Here is a 19,750-nt window from a genome sequence, read left to right as displayed (position 1 = left end):
GACACCTACGCCTGCCACAGCAGGACTCAGATCCTTGGCCTTGCAGGTGTTGTTGGGCCCATCTGTGTCAGATGACACAGAGCTGGCAGGATCTGCTGGACTCTGTTTTGTAGTCATTCCTGTTGGGATCAGAAGGTATTGTTCAAAGTTGCTAGAGAGCACCGATTCATTATGGGCCCTTAGAGATTATCAGCTTGCACAGTTAAAGTGATCCTGGAGCTGTTTTGTCTCCTTTGTCTCTTAATGAGCATCAGAAATCTTGAGGTAGCTGTTCAAAGCTATTTCCATTCTTTGCATCCTTCGCTTGCATGGTATTTGCTTGTGCAGCAACATCTTCTCTTGGGTATCAACAAAGTGGAGTTTTACTTCTGTTTCCAAGCTTGAATGCAAATACTCAGTGGTTAATTTGCCTTATAGATACCATACACAGTCAATCACAGCTGACAATGTGTAGGAATTCAGGCTTTGTTTGTTCTGGTGGTCATAATATAGGAGAGGCTGAAAATTATCTGGCTGAAAATAATCAACACTAGGACTGAATGTGAAAGGTAAAGGTTTTTTTGGCTAAGAAGGACCCTCACTACTCAGGGCAGCTCAAATTGTTACACTGGTGTTTGATTTGGCATCCTCTCCTACACAGATCTGCAGTATGCATTAATAAATTAGAAGGTGGGAGAAATTCACTCCCTGTGGTTTGTTGTACTTCATCTTCCTCCTCTGTATAATAGGGGAAAGGAAATGAAGCAGAATAAAAATGCTAGGGGAGAAAAGTGCTGTTACTTGAAGAGTTCAAAGTACTGTATGATAAAACAGGTCATGAGTAGGGTAGAATGAAAAGAATCACAGGCATGTCCCTCATTTTAAACTGGTTTAGAAACAAAAGCAGCAGGTGTCCTTTGAATGTGGAAATCAGTGGCAAAAACAGGCAGTTTGTGGTTGTGGGTTTTTATTTAAGATATATTAATGAAACATGTACTTGTCACTATGCCTGTATAAAATAAAAAGACTAAGAACATGCTTCTCAGAGTCATGGTTACAAATAATGAGAATATTCCACTGAAATATTTTCTGTAGCCCATGTTGCGTTTGGACAAACATGTCTGTGGTGCCTGTTAATAACTTATAAGTCTTTCATAAATTGAGCATTGCTGTGTCTGTCAGCCCCTTTTCTCTTCTACCCTTGCTTTCTTTTTCTTTAGTTCTTAAGGTGATAAGAAATTAGCCTTAATTTTTCACAATTTTCTACTCCAATTCTCAACATTCAAAGGAAAAAATTAGATATGCAATTCAACAATTGGTTCAGTTGCAAAACATCAAATAATAATAAGTTACATTTCTAGTTACTTATGTTTAGATTAATAACTTGAGAATATCTGTTTACACCTGAGGTTTTTTTTTTTGTAACTAAGCTATCCATTGCTCTGAAACCTAATGGCTTTCCTTGTATCTACCTAATGCACCTTCTCCTGCTCTTTCTGTCACTTCTTTAGTTCTTTAATTTCTTGGACTTCCTCCAATCATTTAGAAGATCTTTCAGTTCTTTTTTTCTGGATTTCACAGACATTTCCCTGGATTTCTCCTTTTTTTTTTTTTTTTTCCGGACCATATAATAAAGCCTGCTTGCCAGACAGTTTCCATCTCATTTTAGTTCTTCGAGAATTTATAGCAATTTTTATACCCTTCTGCATGTTTCTGTGATGCAAGGACTCAAGAAATTTTTCTTTAAATCCTGTCTGGTTATTCCTCCTCACAAACTCAGAAATTCACACTCTTCCCTGTCTTAAAATATAACTCTTTTGGATTTGTTTCTATGCTTGTCTTTACCCATTGCATTTTGCCAATTTTGTCATTTACTTCCCTTAAAATATTCCCTTCCTCTCCCTCCTGTTTCCAAGTTTTTATTTTGTCTCCTGTGCAGTACTGTAGTTTACCTTCATTCTATGAGTTAACCTTCAGAATAATTTATATTACATTGGCAATGATGCTAAAGACTTGACACAGGGGGTCAGACGACTTTTAATTCTGCTTTTTAAACCAGTCCTATCAAAGCTTGTGCATTCACCAAAACAGAAAAGAAGATTGCTCTTCTATACTCTTATTTGGGTTTGGGGTATTTTTTATCTTCTTTGGTCATTCTTTATTTTTTCCTGTAGAATCACTACCAGTGTGGAAAAGTACTTTCTGAAGAGATGGTGCATACTTCTCTATTTACAGTGGAGGTTTTGGTGACCTGGAATAGTTACCTAATGTGTCTCTGGCCAGTGTGGTAGGTGGGCAACCCAGTCATGAAATGCTTGGTGAATGTGTGTATTGTGAGATGGGTGATTTTACAGGTTAGGCAAACTTGATCTGTTACCCAGCTCAGAATTAGCATCCAGTACTCAGTGTTGCTAAAATTATTGCAGTTATTTATAGCAGTCAGTTCAGCACGTAATTTCATAAATGAAAGCCTGATTTAGTAAATACATTGAGAAGGATAGATAAGCAGTCATCTTCTTTTTCATGGTTGCTTCTATGATACAATATTAAAGCAGTGAGTTGCACCGATAAATTACTGCACTGTGCTCTGAGTTTTCTTCTAGAAGTTTTTTCCTGAGCAAAGCTTTACCTGACTAACTTACCTCTTTCTGTTGCCAGTGATGTTTTACAGATTTGTATGAATAATTAGCTTTATAATCCTGGCCAATAGTCACTTCTCAATAAGAAAACAGAATAAAGGAAACCTCTCTGCATTAAAGATTTGTGTGATACAATCTTTGTATGAGGTAATTCTAAACTTCAGAGTCTACTAACACTTGGCATTTAAGCAACTTTAGCACTCTCTTTCCTGGTTGCACTTAAATTTAAAATGTTACTTGACTTTTGGACTGCAGTCTTCCAGGACTGGCTTCAAAGCATAGGTGAATATTTTAGCAATTTTTAAGTTAGATATGGAGGCTGGGGTTTTATTATATAAAGAATTGTCTTCCCATTAGTTTGCTTTTAAACAGTGATGTAACTTAAGCACTTGGAGAATTTAATTTGGAACAGTCTGGGTTGAAAGAAATAGTAATGAATGTCAGTTTGACTTAATGAAGTTTTGGGGTTGCCTTTTTTTTTTCCTCAGTGTCAATGCCATAGTACAAATCCTGTCTGCACTGACATTCCACATCTGCAAGCAAAAATATGCATGTGTGGTTTATTTCAGGTTTATGCTTATCAACAGGCTGAAATTATTGGTTTGCACCAGTAGAGCACTTTTGGCCTTAAGGTTTGCATTAGTGCAGCTAAGTAAATATGAAAGTAAATATGTCTGTATGAACAATGGAGACCTCATCTGCGACTATGTAGAAGATACTTGCTATGGATGTGCATTTCATACACTCTGCTCAGTCAACTTCATGAGATAATTGCAGTTAAAATACGTAATTCCGGGTCAAGCACCCATATCCATTTTTCATCAAGTCACTTTTAACATTGAGGGATCCAATTTGAGATTTTGTGTACTTCAGTTGTTTGGAATCATTTTGTAGTGCTCCTCCACAACTGAACAGAGAACTTAGAAATGCTCTATGACTTTATATGTTTTTATGGTTGTCACCTATGGTTTTTTAAAAACACCATGTTATGTAAAACATATAAGTTGTTTTTCCTTGTTTTGTAATTTTTAAATGCCTAAAAATTCTTTTGACACTAAGTGCAGGCAGTCTGTCCTTCAGTTTGTACAGCGAGGGAGAGGCAGGGATACTCCTTCAGGAAATAGGAGCAGTCTGTAGAGGATTGTAGGAGGCATAAAGTACTGCTTTGGTGACTGGAGAATGTTCCAACTTGAACTCTTTCCTCTCTGCAGTAGGTTGAAGCATCTGTTGTGCAGAGAACACATGACTGCTGCTGGTGCTTCAAGCAGAGGTTGATAAAACACTGTCCAGATGTGCCTACACCTAAGAAAGTCTGAACTTTGACGCAACTTTGATTTTGGGGGTTTTTGACTAAGGGTCTTCAGCTTGCTTAGTCTTGATGTCAATGTATTTAGTATAAAATCCCATCTTTCTTTAGACAGCAGGACCCACAGTTGCATTTCATGCTACATACAAAGGGAGATACCAAATGGGCTAAATTTTACTTGACTGTGATAAAATTTCACAAGTTTTGTTTTGTTGAGTGACTGTTCCAACAAAAGCATATAGAAACCTGTGTATATAAGGAAAACTGTGTACAGGGGAATTTCCTCTTCAGATGGTTTCCTTCATCTTCTCTCATCTCACACTCTGTTTGAGGTCTGTGGGAAAAATGAGCTCTGTCACTTTACCTTGGGTCATAACTATTGTGTTAGACAGACCATTTATTCCTTGTCGGTTAAGAATTATGCCAAGGTAAACACTATAATCTTTAGAGCAGCTATAGTTTGGTTCCTGCAGACCTTTCTTCTTTTTGTGACCTTTAAACTGAAAACCTTTTGATATCAGTTCTACAAGTATCTGATGTGTTATGAGGACCATGCAGTGTTTGCAGGGTATGTTTACAGAGATCTTCTGCAGGCTGTTGGTCGAGTACGTCACTGGTATCTTTTTTTTTTGTCTGTACATTACTCACTAAATGGTAGCTTTAGTTGATGTAGTTTTGAAGTATGATTAATGTTTAAATTTATTTAACCTTTAAATATGACCAAGTCATCATGTGATTTATTTATGTCAAGTGGTTTTTTTCAGCAGTGGAGTTTTGTCATTTGGTTTGTTTATCCATCATGGTCTTAGGCTGGAGCATCAGTTTTACCCAGAGAGAATAATTTCTATACCTATACTACAGCTGAAACTTTGAGTAATGATTCTGTAGTGGTATGTTTGCATATTTCCACATTGCACATAGTTTAAAAAAGTGATAGTAGTAGGATTTTAGAATAATCTCCTCTTACCTGCTCCCCATGTGAAAATGGCTGCCACCACAGTACAAAAATGTAACGTATGTGCTGAAGCCAGAAGCAATTAGGTTTGGCTAGACAATGAGAAAATCTACAGACTACTTAAAAGTGTAAAAATCAGAGCATTATGTTTCCTTGCAGGTTCGGGAGCTGCAGACTCGGTTGCAGAGCGTGCAGGCCACGGGCCCATCCAGCCCGAGCCGCCTCACTCCTGCCAACCGCCCCGTCAACCCCAGCACGGGAGAGCTGAGCACCAGCAGCAGCAGCAATGACATTCCCATTGCCAAGGTGGGGTCTGTGTGCTTGTAACCCTTCTCATGACCTGGGAAAAGCAGGCTTCGTTTTGTGGTGTGCAAGAGTGGGATTGACTGGGAGATGTTCAGGGGAGTCTGGAGCAGGTCTGCACACTTGAGCTGTGGAAAAGAATTAAACATTCTTAATTGTAATTCTCTCAGTTACAGCACAGGGCTCAGTTCTCTTCAGCTTTTGAAGTGTAGCTAGAGGAAAGACGAGATTGTGTGATCCTTTTGGGATGTGGGCTGCTGTGTAACCTGTGCAGCATTCTGACTTGCAGATTGCTGAAAGAGTGAAGTTGTCAAAGACAAGATCAGAGTCTTCATCATCTGATAGACCTGTCTTAGGATCAGAAATCAGCAGCATAGGGGTAAGGACTAAGAACTGTGCATGCATGGTCCGTTTTCCAATAAAAGCATTGTTTTCCTAATAAAATTAATATGTGAACTATCTGAAAATACTTTAAAGCTAGTTTGAGTAAAATAGTTCAACAAAGAATATTTCACCAGTACTGAGATCTCATTTTCTTATGACTAGTAGCTAGAAATCATTCTCATGAGTGACTTCTGGAGGAAAGTTCCACCAAAATATTCTTTAAGAAAACTCTGCAGTTTCATTTCACAACTTTCAAGCAACAGCAAACTGGATTCCGCTTTTGAAATGCCAATGTAAATCAGTAACGCTGTTGTTACTGTGTGTTAATATTTGTTTTACTGAACAACTTGGCTCTAACCCTTTCCTAAGCTCTCAAGAACATAACTTGCGGAGTAGGCTCTTTAAATGTATACTGAAATAGTGGACTTCACTCTTGGTTAGTAGAATTTTAAAACAAAATGGCTTCTAAAAGTGGAATCTTAAAAATGTTCTATAAAATGTGAAATTCATAACAAAAACTGAATAATTAATGCATTGAAGTGAGAGTATGCAAGCAACTGCAGTTCTCAATGCATAAAGTATCTAGGAGAAATCCAGTGGTTATCTATTCACAATGATGTATTAACTGCCCTGTGCAGGTGTCTAGTACCGTGGCTGAACATTTGGCACATTCCCTTCAAGACTGCTCAAACATCCAGGAAATCTTCCAGACTCTCTATTCACATGGATCTGCTATTTCTGAAAGCAAAATCCGAGAGTTTGAAGTGGAGACGGAGAGATTAAATAGGTGAGCTGGAAAGTTAGATGTGTTTACACATGTTGTTATACATTATCTTCATTAAAGTTGACTGCTTTTTTTACCCTTTTTGAACATATCTTAGTTCAGTTCCAGCTCAACTGTGGTAGCTGCAGATAAACATGGAATGTGGTTGCTGAAGAGGAGATTGAATCGTATGCTAAGGATTCTTTCCATGCGTAGAGTTTCTTTGTGCATTATTAAATCAGCATAGCACCTTTCTGTGTCTGCACTATGTAGTGTCCTCTCTGTGGCTGACCAAGTAGTCATGGCCTCTTTTTTCATAAGACACAGTACTCCTTTAAATAAGCACTCCCATAACTTGATCTTCATAATTCTGGAATTAGCTTGCTTGATTTTATCCTGAAGAAATAGAATAATAGCATTTAACTGTCTCAATAAATGTACTGATGCATGGTGATGTTGCATATATACCAGAAAATAGGTTGTCTGCAGAAGGGAGATTGCAGCTTTCTGGTTGCAATTAAAATACTGCTGGTGTTACCTTTTAGCAAGCTCCATCAAAACCAGTGGTTTGTCTTTTGTGGTACATAAAATCAAAACTGTGGATCAGGAATATGAGAATCATGTCTCAGCGTATCTCTATCCAAATTCTGTCTTCCCCACAGCTAGCTCAAGTTTAGTCTGATCAGTACAGTATCTCTTTATTTATAGCTTGTGTTTTTGTAGTGCTGCAAAATTTGATTCTTGTTTTCTTTTTTTTTTCTTGTTTTTCTTTTTTTTTCTGAACACTGCACAGCTATGTTTTGACAACATCATGTATCATTATAGAAGATGTCTGTCACACAAAGTGATAGTTCTAGCATCTAGAAAAGTCAGGGCTTTGTTCTGATAACTGAATAAATGTTATACTAGCCCTACTAGCCCTTCTCATTCTTCTTGGTCAAGAAGTCAGTGATTTTAGATAAAATTGGATTTTGGATAAAATGGATGGAATGGATTTCTTCATTAGCTATCTGTGCAAGGTTTCAATTGTTTGCCTCTCTGGTTTTGGCATATATTCAATTTTTACAGTTAGGCATAGTATATTGATGTGTGCTTCTGTTGTCAGCAAAGAGAAAAAACAGTAATACTGATACTCTGGATCTTCATTTTCATGTTCAGGGTTAATCTCATTGAGGAGAGTATTACAGTTAAGCCTCTGTTTGACTGTCGCCAGAACACTGGAAGATTACATTGCCCTACTGAAACCTCATTCAAAGTTTGGAAGTTCCCTCTCTAATCACAACTCAAACATGACTTGAGATTGAGCGGTTACTCTGGATTTTCAGAAGAAAGGAGGCATTATGCAACTACATGATCCCTGCACACACCCACAATCACACTAATGAATATGCCATTTAAAAACAGTTGCAGCAGAAAGTGAGGAATGAAGGCAGAAAAATTGAGCAGAGGGTTAATATGAAACTGTCCTATGCAGTCTTGTGCCCGCAAAACAGGAGTACAGCTTTCTGCTTACTGCTCCTGCTGCACAGGGTTATGACTACATTTTATGGGGAGGAGAAGATGATGACCTAAGAGAATTTTATATCATCTTGGCTTTTGATGACGGATACAGATCCCATGAATTTTGCTGTCTTTGTTAAAATACACTTGTATTAACCAAGAAATTTTCATTGTTTCAAAGTATGGTTGTCCTAGAATTTTCAGGGCAGTGACTGCGAGGTAAGCTTGAAGGTAGCTAATGACTTGGTTTTTTGCAGCCGTATTGAGCATCTGAAATCCCAGAACGATTTGCTGACAATAACACTGGAGGAGTGCAAGAGCAATGCAGAGAGGATGAGCATGCTTGTGGGCAAATACGAGTCCAATGCCACAGCCCTCAGGCTGGCACTGCAGTACAGGTATGGACCTACACAGGGGGCATAGCCAGGAAGAGGGAGCTCGGGAAGACTTGGTAGAAGTATTTAAGAGTGAAGTTATTGGTGTCCCGTAGTAATACTGTTTATTTTTTGTTTCCTCCCTGAAAAAACACACCTTTGGTTAAATTACCTGAGCAACTACCCAACTGAAGTTATTACTACAGTGTATTTCAACTGTAGTTGACCAGCATCTAACAGCAATGTAGAGGTTTATCTCTTCATTCTTAAATACTGAATTAACATTTTAATTAGGGGTTAGGTTCAAATTGTCTTGCCGAATCCAGCCTTAAGATACAGGTTCTCTGTACCTTTCCCAAGACCAGTGGACCTGGGAGTGCTGTACTCCATATTGCTGAGAATGACTTTGTATTGCATCCGTTGAATTGTGGATTAATCGTTTGGTATTTGGTAATAAATATCTAAATTTGCCTGTTCGCAAAAATATGGTGTCACCTGACACCTTCAACTGCTACTCATTTGGGACAGGCAGTTTTGGTCTTAGAGCAAATAATGCGCCTTTCAAATAATGTATTCTTTTACTATCAACCTTGAGCAAATTGCAATGATGTGCAAATTACTAATAGTATATTAGTATGTATTTTTAAAAACATTAAAATGCCACAGGGATTGCGTGACTCATAGATACAATTGGAAGTTCTGTTGTAAAGAGTTCTGTTTTCTTACAGCCAGGACAGGGCAAGAAGTATTTTTCTTGCATCTTTTCTGCTTATAACACCTTGTTGTAGTATAATTATATTTTAGAGTGTAGAATACTGTATGTTGTATAATAAGAAAGTCTGGGAAAAGTTTCTCAAAGGGTTCATCTTGACCGCTGTTTGTATTGCCACCTATTTAAAACATGCTTTTGGAACCTCCTTTATTTCAGGTCACTCTCTTACCTTTTGTCTTGTTACATTGCTTGAGGCCAACCTGGCACTTTTATAAGAATGGGGAGACTGCTGAATGCTTGTGATAGAAGCTTTGTCTTCTATATGTGTATAATGTTATTTAATATCCCTGCTGCTAGACAACTAGTAAAGAATCATGCAGTTAATCAGATATCTTTTTTTTTTGTTGTTGCTATTGCAAGTGTTAATATTTTGTGTGGTTTTTGTTTTCCCTTTCAGTGAACAGTGCATAGAAGCATATGAGCTGCTGTTAGCATTGGCAGAAAGTGAGCAGAGTCTCATTCTTGGACAATTCAGAGCTGCAGGTGTTGGTTCTGTTGGTAAGATGTCAATGAATCACTTAATTTAAGGGGTTTTTTGGCATGTCAGTTAGCATTAGAATTGGTTGTAATGGTGAATCATATAATGACCCATTACTTAAAAATGCTCTCTGGTAATTTCTTGTTTTTAAACTATTTAAATTATTTTACACACCCCAAAAATAGGGGGAAAATGCAGAGAGCAATTTCAATTCACCTGTGTATGGGTATCATGAGGAGATATCTCTTCTGGCAGGGGTAAGATTGTTGTAGGCATGTACCTGTACAGAGTGGAATAATTAAACAGTACTTGTGAGCACAGGTGGCTTAGGGCTGTACAGTAGTGGCAAGTCCAGATTCAGTAAGATTGACTCCCCAGAAACAGTCTCTGAAAAGCTGGGATTAAAATTATGCAAAGGTAGCATTGAGTAGTTACAAATAAAAAAAATTAAAAGGCTCTAATTTTTCACCCCATTTTATCTTTGCTCTGGAATTTTGAAAGATTATATCTTCTGTTTAGCCTGTATGTTCTGGATTTTTCTTATTTGGTGTTTAGTTAAGCCTGTGGTTTTTTTAATATGCTGCCTGCCAAGTAATGGAACAAGCCACTATCATGGGTACAGTACAGTTCAGAAATTCAGAGCTTGACTTTGCAGCTGGCTCCAATGTTCGGATTGAGAGGTGACGACACAATGAAATCCCAGTGTTAGTAGTTCAATTTCTTTTATTGATAGGAGAAGGCAGTCAAAATACTCTTCCAGTAGGAAGAAGCATTCAGAGAGAAAATAGCTCTTCATGCTGTGCTGAGGCATAGCAAGTGCCTGGTGTCTTAGGGGTGCTGGTTTCTCAGTAGAGGAATATCTGAGATTTTCTTCACCTTTCTCCAAACTCTGTTCATTCCTTTCCACAGTGTGCTAGGGAACTTTCCCAGCTGGCAGAGAACAGTGAGTAGCAAAAGTAGATTTAGGCTTTGATTTTTTTATTCCTGTATGTAGTAGAAAAAAATCTTATAAGGGAGAAATACTTTGGATTTGTGGAAGGTTTAATCTGATGTGCATTTTATTGGAGAGACTGTAGTTAAATTTTTTTAGATGTCTGTCTACAACTTTTAATTATGGTATTATCAGTTACAGCCCTGAAATAGAAATAGTGCAAATTTCCCATCACACAGCAGAGCATGGAGGAAGTTGTGTATGGTTTATGTACCTTTACTTCATTTGTACATTTACTTCATTTGATTAACATGCCTGGATAAAACAACAGATTTTTGGTTTGAAGACAGTCAAGCTTCAACATCTGTGAGTGGAAAATTCATGGGAGTTGCATCACTTAAACTTAGCATATCCAGCTTCTCTTAACAGAATATTCACTCTTCCTTTCTTCCTCATTAATGTTACTTCTAGTGCACTTCACTCAAGAAGTGTGAATTACAGGTACTTGACCTGAAAAAGATTAAAAGAAAATCCAACACAGAGCAAGCTGTTAGGTTTTGCTAATATATATTGTAGCTTAATCTCCAGATATATTTGTGGATTTTTTTGTGTAGACAATAACGTCTTAATTTAGTGACTTGACTGCAGCTGGAAGACTGTAGGAGTAGTGACAGTGGTGGTTTCAGTCTTGCTTCCCCTGAAGCTTACCAGCTACACAGGTGCTGTATAACCACTAAAAAATTACAGCAATGTAATAAACCAGGACTAGTTTTCTTTTGGCTTAGTATGTATAACTGTAAAATGTGAGAGGCTGCTTCTGAGCAGCAGGGCAGTTCTTCTGTCTGGCTGGGTAATCTGTAAGGTGTTCTGGCAAGCCATTAGGCTTGAGATCAAGGTGCCTGTGAGGAGAAGCTCTAGAGACGACTACACTGTGAAACTGCACCAACTGGAGTAAGAGTTACAAGTGAGGCTGATGCTTTTCCCGTGTGTTCATAATTTGAGCAACCAAACCTAACATTAATGGAGAATACACACCATTACGAACAGACAAGCTAAAATCCTACATCACTTAGGACGTGTTGCCTAGAGCCACAAGTACCTGGAGCTTGTGATTGGGAGTGGGGTGCATTCAGGCCAGTATCCCAGTTACCGCTGATGCTCACAAGGAAATGAAGTTGCTTTTACTTCACAGATTGGTAATTTATTGTCATTGTCTTGGTATAAACTGAGAGTGAGTAGAAGGATCTCTTGCCTTAATTTCCATCCCTGAATCATTGTTTGCTTGAAAACTAGGGGACCAGACAGGTGATGAAAATGTCACACAGATACTGAAGAGAGCTCATGACTGCAGGAAGACAGCTGAGAATGCAGCAAAAGCCTTGCTGATGAAGCTGGATGGGAGCTGTGGGGGAGCCTATGCAGTCACAGGCTGTAGTGTGCAGCCCTGGGAAAGTCTGTCCTCCAACAGCCACACCAGGTAACTGTAACTCTTCTGCTCTCCTAATCTCTTAATCTTTGATTTCAGACAAAAAATTGTGTTCTACTGTATTTACTAGCTACGTCTCCTCACTTCAGTCCTTTCTATACTTTGATTTATAAGTCACCATGCCTGAGTGGTCTAATTGTCTTTAGACTTTGAACAACTCCAGCCAAGAAGAGTTTCATATAAATTTGTTGCAAGTGGATGACTCAGAACTTTGATCTTCCTCATAAAGGGCACAACAATTACATTTGTTTTACTGCCATGACTTTCTTGCTGTTTTACTGGAACCTAGATTATTTACTTGTTATTGTGTCTATTGTATGCAGACAGCATGGATATGCGGAGAAACAGAAATTTGAATCAGGCTTTCATTGGCATTTTGGAGGGCTCAAGAATTGTTTTCTAAATGTTGCAAATTCTGTTTTAAACTATTTCCTCTCTCTACTCCTTCCTAACTCTCCCACCTCTCCAAATTCTTCTTTCCCATCCTGTTCTTTTCACTAATGGAATGGAATAGATTGTATTCTTCCAGGAAAGACTGGATATTGCAGTTTTTCTGAAGACCTATAAAATAATGAAACATAAATGAGCTATTATTGCAGAAGTGTTCCAGTTCAAATATATCTGCCAGCAGCTTCATTTTGAGGTTTTTGCCTGCCTGTGGTGTAATTGTACTCTGCAGTAAATATGTGTGCTTGTGTATGGATACAAATTTGGCAAGTGTCCTGGATAAATATAGATGAACATTTTTCTCCTTAAAAGTTATTTTTGTTTCTCAGATTTTCTCTGAAACTTCATTTTAATTCCGTTTTCTAGCCAGTTCTTTATTCAACTGCTGTCATTTTTTTGACACTTCAGAAGTTTATTTTAGTACTGTATCATTTCCTCTTCTTGCTGATGCCTCCTCCAAAGGATCTTATTTCCTGCCATATGACTGGCAAGGAATAGCTAAAAAGTGAGCAAAAAGGTAATCTGAGGAAACAGGGTCCTAATGTGAGATGAATTTTAATGTTTTATTCAGAGTTTTCTGGTGTACTTTCAGTGCAAGAAAACTGTGTCTTTACATAGAAATGATAGTGACAGCATCTGTGCTAATAGCACACTGATCACACTTTGTACCAAAAGCATTTAAACGAGATTTGGAAAGAAATTATATGAAACTGTTTCTTGTTTCAACTTGGCTTGCTGTGTCTTAGGCCATATCTATACCTGTATGTGAATATGTTGTCTGTGTCTTCATGTAGTAATACCTCTACCTATGCCAAGGTTGTTACCCATTCTATTGTTTGAAGGGGTCATTTTCAGTTTTTCAGAACTACCTCAGTGTTTTTCTTTCTTGCAAGATATGTGGCATGTAGTCAAGGCATAGTAATTTTTTTTCTTTGAAACAGGCAGTTTCCAGTATTGACCGAGAAGAACTGTGGGGGAGAGGGATTGTTCCTGTTTCAGTGTTTGCTTTCCTAGACTTGCACTGAAAGTGTTTGGTAGGAATATAATCTCTACAGCCCTTACTTGCTTCAGCAGAAATTTTGGGAGGATAAGAGTCTGTGTTTGTGTCTGTGTTCATTGGTGGTCAGCTGGACATGGGTGTGCATGGTCCCTGTAAGGTGTTGGCTCAGTAGATACAGTTTCAGCTGAGTATGTTTAAAGTGGCATAGGATTTAAAATGTCACTGTGATAAACTATGTCATGAATGCAAATTTAATGTTCTTATGTGAAAGATGTTTTATCTTGAGCCATTATTATCATTGTAATATTTTTTTCTGGTGTGGAGCAACATATTATTCTGAATGAGGTAACTTCAACAGTTGTTTTTAATACATGTGGAACATAAGCTGTTGTCTCTCACACAGAGAGACAGGAATTTGTGGCAAGGGCACCCTAATCTGATTGTCGCTTACAGATTGTTGTCCCTTTCCCCTCCCCATGCTCAAAGTAATTTATCTTTGCCTAGGCATACATATTAATGAAAACGTTTTTGAAACTTCAGCTTATCCAGAAAATATAAATCTTCTCTTCTTTTATTTTGTTGTGTTCAAGTGACATGTGGTTAGAGGTGTTTTCAGATTTTTTTTTCTTCCTGTGAACCTTGTCTCAAAAGAGAGGAATTCCCTCTTCTGCTTACAAACACATGACATTATGCCAGCCTGTTGATGGAAAACCTGTCTTGGTTTAAAAGGCATACACTTCTCTGTGTTTGTATCAGAGGACCACAGAATTATCATCAAGTTTTGAAGATACCTTCAAGGTCATCCAGTCCAACCATCATCCCAACAGCACCATAACCACCCCGAAACCTTATCCCTAAGTGCCACATCCAGACATCTTTTGTACACCTCCTGGGATGGTGACTCCACTGACTCTCTGGGCAGCTTATTCCAATACCTGACCACTCTGTCAGTGACAATTTTATTCTAGTATCTAATCTGAACCTTCTCTGGCACAATTTAAGGTCATTTCCTCTCTGAGTGAGTGCTGTGTGAACCATCCACCCTTTGGGAACCACTGTGAAAATATTTTTACAGTGTTGGATTGAAACATACTTTTGAATCTACAAAGCTGATTTTTCTTGCCTTTGATATTTCAGTGTTGCAGGCTTTTATTGCAGGTACATATTGGTACCTTTTCCCTTTGAAATGAAATTAATAAAGTGGTAGTAGGATGATGAAAACTATCCTTTGCTGAGACCTGTGACAAAGGACTCCTTGTTGTTTGAAATCCTTATAGACTATGGATTTACAGTGGAATTGTTGACCCATCTGGGGCTTTGAAGTTTCAGATGGGATTCTGAATGTCAAATCACTGAACACATCACTGAGAGTAAGTGCTTGGTGAGCCATTAGTGACGAGTGGTTAAAGACTGTAAAGGGGAGCAGCTGAAATGAAAATAAATGAAAGGCAGTGAAAGAGCATCTAAATTCATTAGACTGGCAGCAGTACCACAATAATGTTGCCAATTCAGTTTTCGGAAATAGGAATTTGTTTTCAATATAGTTGGAAGTAATAATTATTTTAAATGGACAGAAGCTAAGTATAGAACATACTCTGCCAACAAGGTTTGACTGATTGTACCTTTAGAAGGAAACAAAAGGGAAGAAGCCTGGTTGTAAACACTGACTGAAAATGATGTATTTTATTCCCTGCTGTGCTAGTAAGCCCAGCCTTACATCTGGGTTCATGGAAGGGCAGATCTGGTCCCTTATGTGCAAGGGCAATTATTTTCAGTGTTACGCAGTATCACAAAATGTCTGTACTCAGTCAACAGTAGGAATATATCTCTCATCAGAACCATCTCAGGTTTCAGATAAGTTAGTGACAGACAAGATTATCTTGGCTGAGGCAAGCAAATAAGTTATTTGGAAATGTCCTAATAGGTATCTCAATGCTATCTGTGTAGAACTGTTGCTGGGCTGAAACAGTGTCAGAAGGAAGCAGGGTAAGTTTACCAAAGGCTGTAATTTTAGCTGTTGTTTGTCCTTTGCCTGGTTGGGGTATTTTTCAGTTTCTCAGGAAGCTACTACCTTCTGTCATTGTGCTGTACTAGATCTCAAACCACAGCATTCAGTTAGAGAGAAGGTGTTTGGCCTGTGTTTACCATGGATAAACTGCATTCTTTAAAGCATGAGGTTTTACGCAGGTGTTCAAGCAGTTCTGTGGATTCAGTTCTGACAGTGCTAATCTCAGTTCTACCAACTGTATTATCCAAACCATTGCTTAATTGCATATATGTTAATTTATTGACTTAAGCATAATTTTATCTGTTAAAAATCATGTAGAGTTTTATGGATAAATGTTTGTAGTGTTCTGAAACTACTCACAGAGAAGCACTGATGAAGGCCTCTTTTATATCCATCCACTGCATTTGATACACACTCATGCCAGCAAATGTGACTGCCATTTTGCTGTACCAGCCCACATATTTTCCACAAACTGTATGTGAAAATTATTTTGACATCACCTAGGTGTGACATCATCATAAAAGACTCAAGGAATGAAGCAAATGTGAAGCACACTTTTCTTATTCTGATACAGCATCTGTGAGAATGGGCAGATTGATGTTGTATTCCCTCCAGCTGTGGTGAAACTGTGGTCCTTCTCTGTCCTTACCTAAACATTTGAGAAATGAGAAACTTTACATCTTTTGCAACAGTTTTCCTGTGGTTTTTGGATGGGTGCATTACAGTATAAATGTTTTCCTTTGTCCTGATTGCTGTTCAAAAGGAAGGGCAATATCAGAAATTCAGGATGAAGTGCTCACCAGCTGTCATTCCTTGAAGAGAGCAATACTGGGCCAGCACTGTGGCTGTGGAGAGCTGTTTGGTGAGGTTTTGGGGCAGCACATCCTGGCACAGTTGCTGGGGAGATTGAAAATACTGCAGTGCTGTTTCTGTCCCTTCTTTCAGTCTTCTGAGTAGGGATGTGCTGCTAAATGCAGGGGTAGGGTGAAGATTCTTGTCCTCTTCTGCGCTGGCTGAGACACAAGTTTCTTGCTGAGCTCCCTGTAACTTCTTTAAAAAAAAAATGCAAACTAGAAGAAGAAGAGCAGCTTGCTAGCAATTCACCAGAGGAGCCAACTCAGCTGCAGACAGGCAGGCAGCCAGGACTGAAGTAAAAGCAGCCTCGGTATCATTGGCAACAGCCCAGACTGCCTTCCTAAGTTTGGACTGCACTCCCCTAATGTATATGTGCATAGCTGTGCATCTTCAGGGGCCAAATTCTGTGAATATGCATGGAGTATGGTGTCTAGCTCAACATAACAATAAACTTCTAGCATTTTTTTGTTCAGGTTTCATTTGCAGCAGGAGGGCTGGATTTTCTTTTCTTTTCAAGAAAAAACTGAGATGAGGTCTCTATGCCCCAAGATTTGAAGATTTTTAAAGCTATCCTTCCTCTCCAGCAGCAGCTGTTTTACATTTAATTCAGAAAAGCTCTGCAACTGTAGTCTTTGGGTGCTGAGGAAGAAACTTACAACATGCCTTCAATACAGAATTAAGTACTTTTCATATTGTCTATCCTCATTATTTTTATATAAATGTCTATTTCAGCAAGATGCCTTTAGGCTCAGTGAAGCAGGATTTAGAAAGTGTTTCACGATTTTCTGATCAAGAAACAATATGAACAAAAATTTGTTTCAGCCTGAGAGGGTTTCTGTGTATAAGAGTACTGAGTGCTCTTAAGCTCCACTGCAGAAGGAAATGGATGAAAACAAAAGCAAAGACCAATTTACAGTTGAAACAACTGTGGCAGGCACCTCTTACCCATCAGAAAAGGAGGGAATAATGTGAAATTAACATAGAACTGTAGTAAAGAACTGTAATGGGATATTTCATGAGGGGGAAGGATTTTGAGAAATCTTCATAGACCTGCCAATTCTCTGTCTTCTCCAAGGCTGTGCTTTGAATTTGTGGGAAGAAGGGCTATTATTTGAAGCACTTTAAAATCAATGTAGCTTTAGCTGAAGTAGAACCAAAGGAAAGAGAAAAATCAAGCCCATCTTGATAGGTTTCCCCTTTGCGCATGCATAATATTTTGGGACAGTCATTCTGGCTCTCACAGTATTTAGCGGGTGGGACTTTTTTTCTTAGTACAAAAATGTTGAACAGCAGTGCAATTTGATACAGAAAGTGATTTATTCCCCTGCTGATAACTGAGATCATCTAGCATTCCAGACAGGCACAGTTAATGGATGACTTACCCCTCACCCGGCAGCTGATTACAGGACCTCAGGAGACAGCGGGCAGCTTTGAGTGAGGCTACAAGAAACAACATGGCATTTTATTTTCCTTTTAGTGTTATTGCAACTATATTCAGCCCTGGAATGCTGCAGCTGTGTCAGTCTGGGCCCCCTGCAGCACTGGCGTGCATGGAGGTGGGTCAGCAGGTTCAGCCACCATTGCTCTAATTACGTTGTTACCCCTTTCTGCCATTTATGTGTAAACGCTTATAGGGCAGAATAATGGACTCTCATTTGTTCAGAAGATACACCAGGTCTTACATGGTGAGTTTGTATTAGAAGTCCTGCTACTCTGTTTTTTAGTTTTAAATCACTGCAGCCCTGAAGGAATGCTGAGTACACCTTCACATAAACTGAAAGTTCTCCTTCCATCTGCCAGTGAAATTTTGATCAAGTTGATTCCTAAAAGTATGCATTAAAATGTATGAGGTGATAACTGTACGGTCATCAGCAGAGATAGATCAAGTCTGGGTTCATTCTTTTTTCTTAGCAGATGCTTGTTCTTGAAGATTAAGACTCAGTGTCTGAGCAGCTTGCTGTGCTATGTTACTACTAAGAAGTTTTAACTAGCTTTTTTTCTCCTTTTTGAAGAAATAAAATACCACTTCTTTTCAGAAGACACCACTTCAGATGAAGTAATTCAGTCACACGTCACTCAGTATCTGGCTTTGCAGAGAAGTTGTCATATGATTCAATTTTCTCATACAGCTTAGAGAATTAATTTCTTTTCTGAATTTGTCACACCTCGCATTGCAGTGTCCAACCCATGCTACAATCTGTGTCCTTTCTATGAACTTTTAAGTAAGACTCAGAGGCGGTGATGAAGCATTAGGAGCGTGTTTGATGTAAAACTTTAAGATTTTGTTTCAAATGTATTTTTTTCTAATGCCATTGTTTCTCTTTGCAGTACTACCAGCTCAACTGCAAGCAGTTGTGACACAGAGTTTACGAAGGAGGATGAGCAACGGCTGAAGGATTACATCCAGCAGCTGAAAAATGACAGGGCAGCAGTGAAACTGACAATGCTGGAGCTGGAAAGCATCCACATTGATCCCCTTAGTTATGATGTTAAGCCACGTGGAGACAACCAGAGGCTGGACCTGGAAAATGCAGTTTTGATGCAGGAACTCATGGCAATGAAGGTATTTTATTCAGAACCAAAGAGGAGAGCTGCTCTGCTGGCAATGCCGCTGTGCTACAAAACATGCTCAGTCACACACATTGGAGGCTTTGGCTTTGATAGTGGTCACTGGGTAACTTTGCAGGGTAACTTTGTTGTAACACATAATCTGGACTGAAAATCCAGTAGTCAGAAAGTGACAGAAGACAGTACATTAATAGTGATGAACTATGAGTGTTCTGAATAAGAAGAACTTAATCTGTGTCTCTAAACTTGGAATGCTCTTTTTGACAAACCAGATGCTCTCTCTCTGAGAGATATGGCAGCTGAATTGCTCAAGGGCGACCAAAAACCATGATTCAGCACTTTCTGAGAGACAGTTCATTACTTACGAGCTTCCAAATGTGCATCATGAATATTTGTGATCTGAAGCAGAACAAATTCAGCTGCTTTTAATATTGGTGTGGGAGGAGAAATGATCTGTCAGATGTCATCCCTAACACTCCCTGGCAGTTGGTCCTGAGCTGTTCTAGGCATTGTGTTGCAATCTGTAGTTCAGTTCAGAGTCTGAGCAAAGAGTATGGTATGTAATGACTTGCATTAGCAGAAGGCTCTGGAGAAAACCCTAGTTTATATGTCCAGCTCTAAAGATGTCGTCTAGAAAAGCTGGTCTTTACTGACCAGGTGTAGAGCTTACGTCATTTTTAAGTCTGTCTTCTGTATTGCTTTTGTGAGGTGAACTAAAACATAGGAACATACCAAAGTCAGTACAAGTGTATGTCTGCATTCCGAATTTGTCTGGTTTTAGTTCAGTTTAACTAAGTTTAATTTCTGTATTTTAGCAAGTGCTGATTTCGCCAACTAATTGCAGACATGTCAAGTGATGGTATTGAGTGGTACAGCAAATTCTAATAGTTTCATAAGCTGCTAAAGCTACAGATCTTTCTTCAAATGTGCTTCTTCTGGTTAAGTGATAGCCTGGTGATGATAATTTTGTTCTTAGTGCTGCTGCTTTTCCATGACGACAGA

General features: G+C 38.7%; 2 protein-coding genes across 6 annotated transcripts in view; both read left to right on the top strand.

The window, feature by feature from the left end:
* Window positions 1–19,750, top strand: part of REEP5 (receptor accessory protein 5) — a 235,022-nt gene that overhangs the window by 140,123 nt on the left and 75,149 nt on the right. The window lies entirely within an intron of this gene.
* The window catches only part of MCC (MCC regulator of WNT signaling pathway), a 181,151-nt gene that overhangs the window by 139,999 nt on the left and 21,402 nt on the right, over window positions 1–19,750 (top strand). For all 5 annotated transcript variants that reach the window (XM_079331242.1, XM_079331243.1, XM_079331245.1 and 2 more), the window contains 7 exons: window positions 5,039–5,185; window positions 5,472–5,561; window positions 6,205–6,353; window positions 8,087–8,227; window positions 9,373–9,473; window positions 11,678–11,861; window positions 18,509–18,743. In XM_079331242.1, the coding sequence (XP_079187368.1) occupies window positions 5,039–5,185; window positions 5,472–5,561; window positions 6,205–6,353; window positions 8,087–8,227; window positions 9,373–9,473; window positions 11,678–11,861; window positions 18,509–18,743 (1,047 nt within the window). The remainder of the gene's footprint in view (window positions 1–5,038; window positions 5,186–5,471; window positions 5,562–6,204; window positions 6,354–8,086; window positions 8,228–9,372; window positions 9,474–11,677; window positions 11,862–18,508; window positions 18,744–19,750) is intronic.

This window comes from Erithacus rubecula (genome assembly GCF_903797595.1).
Source record: "Erithacus rubecula genome assembly, contig: SUPER_Z_unloc_2, whole genome shotgun sequence".
In the NCBI taxonomy this organism is placed as follows: domain Eukaryota; kingdom Metazoa; phylum Chordata; class Aves; order Passeriformes; family Muscicapidae; genus Erithacus; species Erithacus rubecula.
This window is presented reverse-complemented; position numbering and strand designations above follow the sequence as displayed.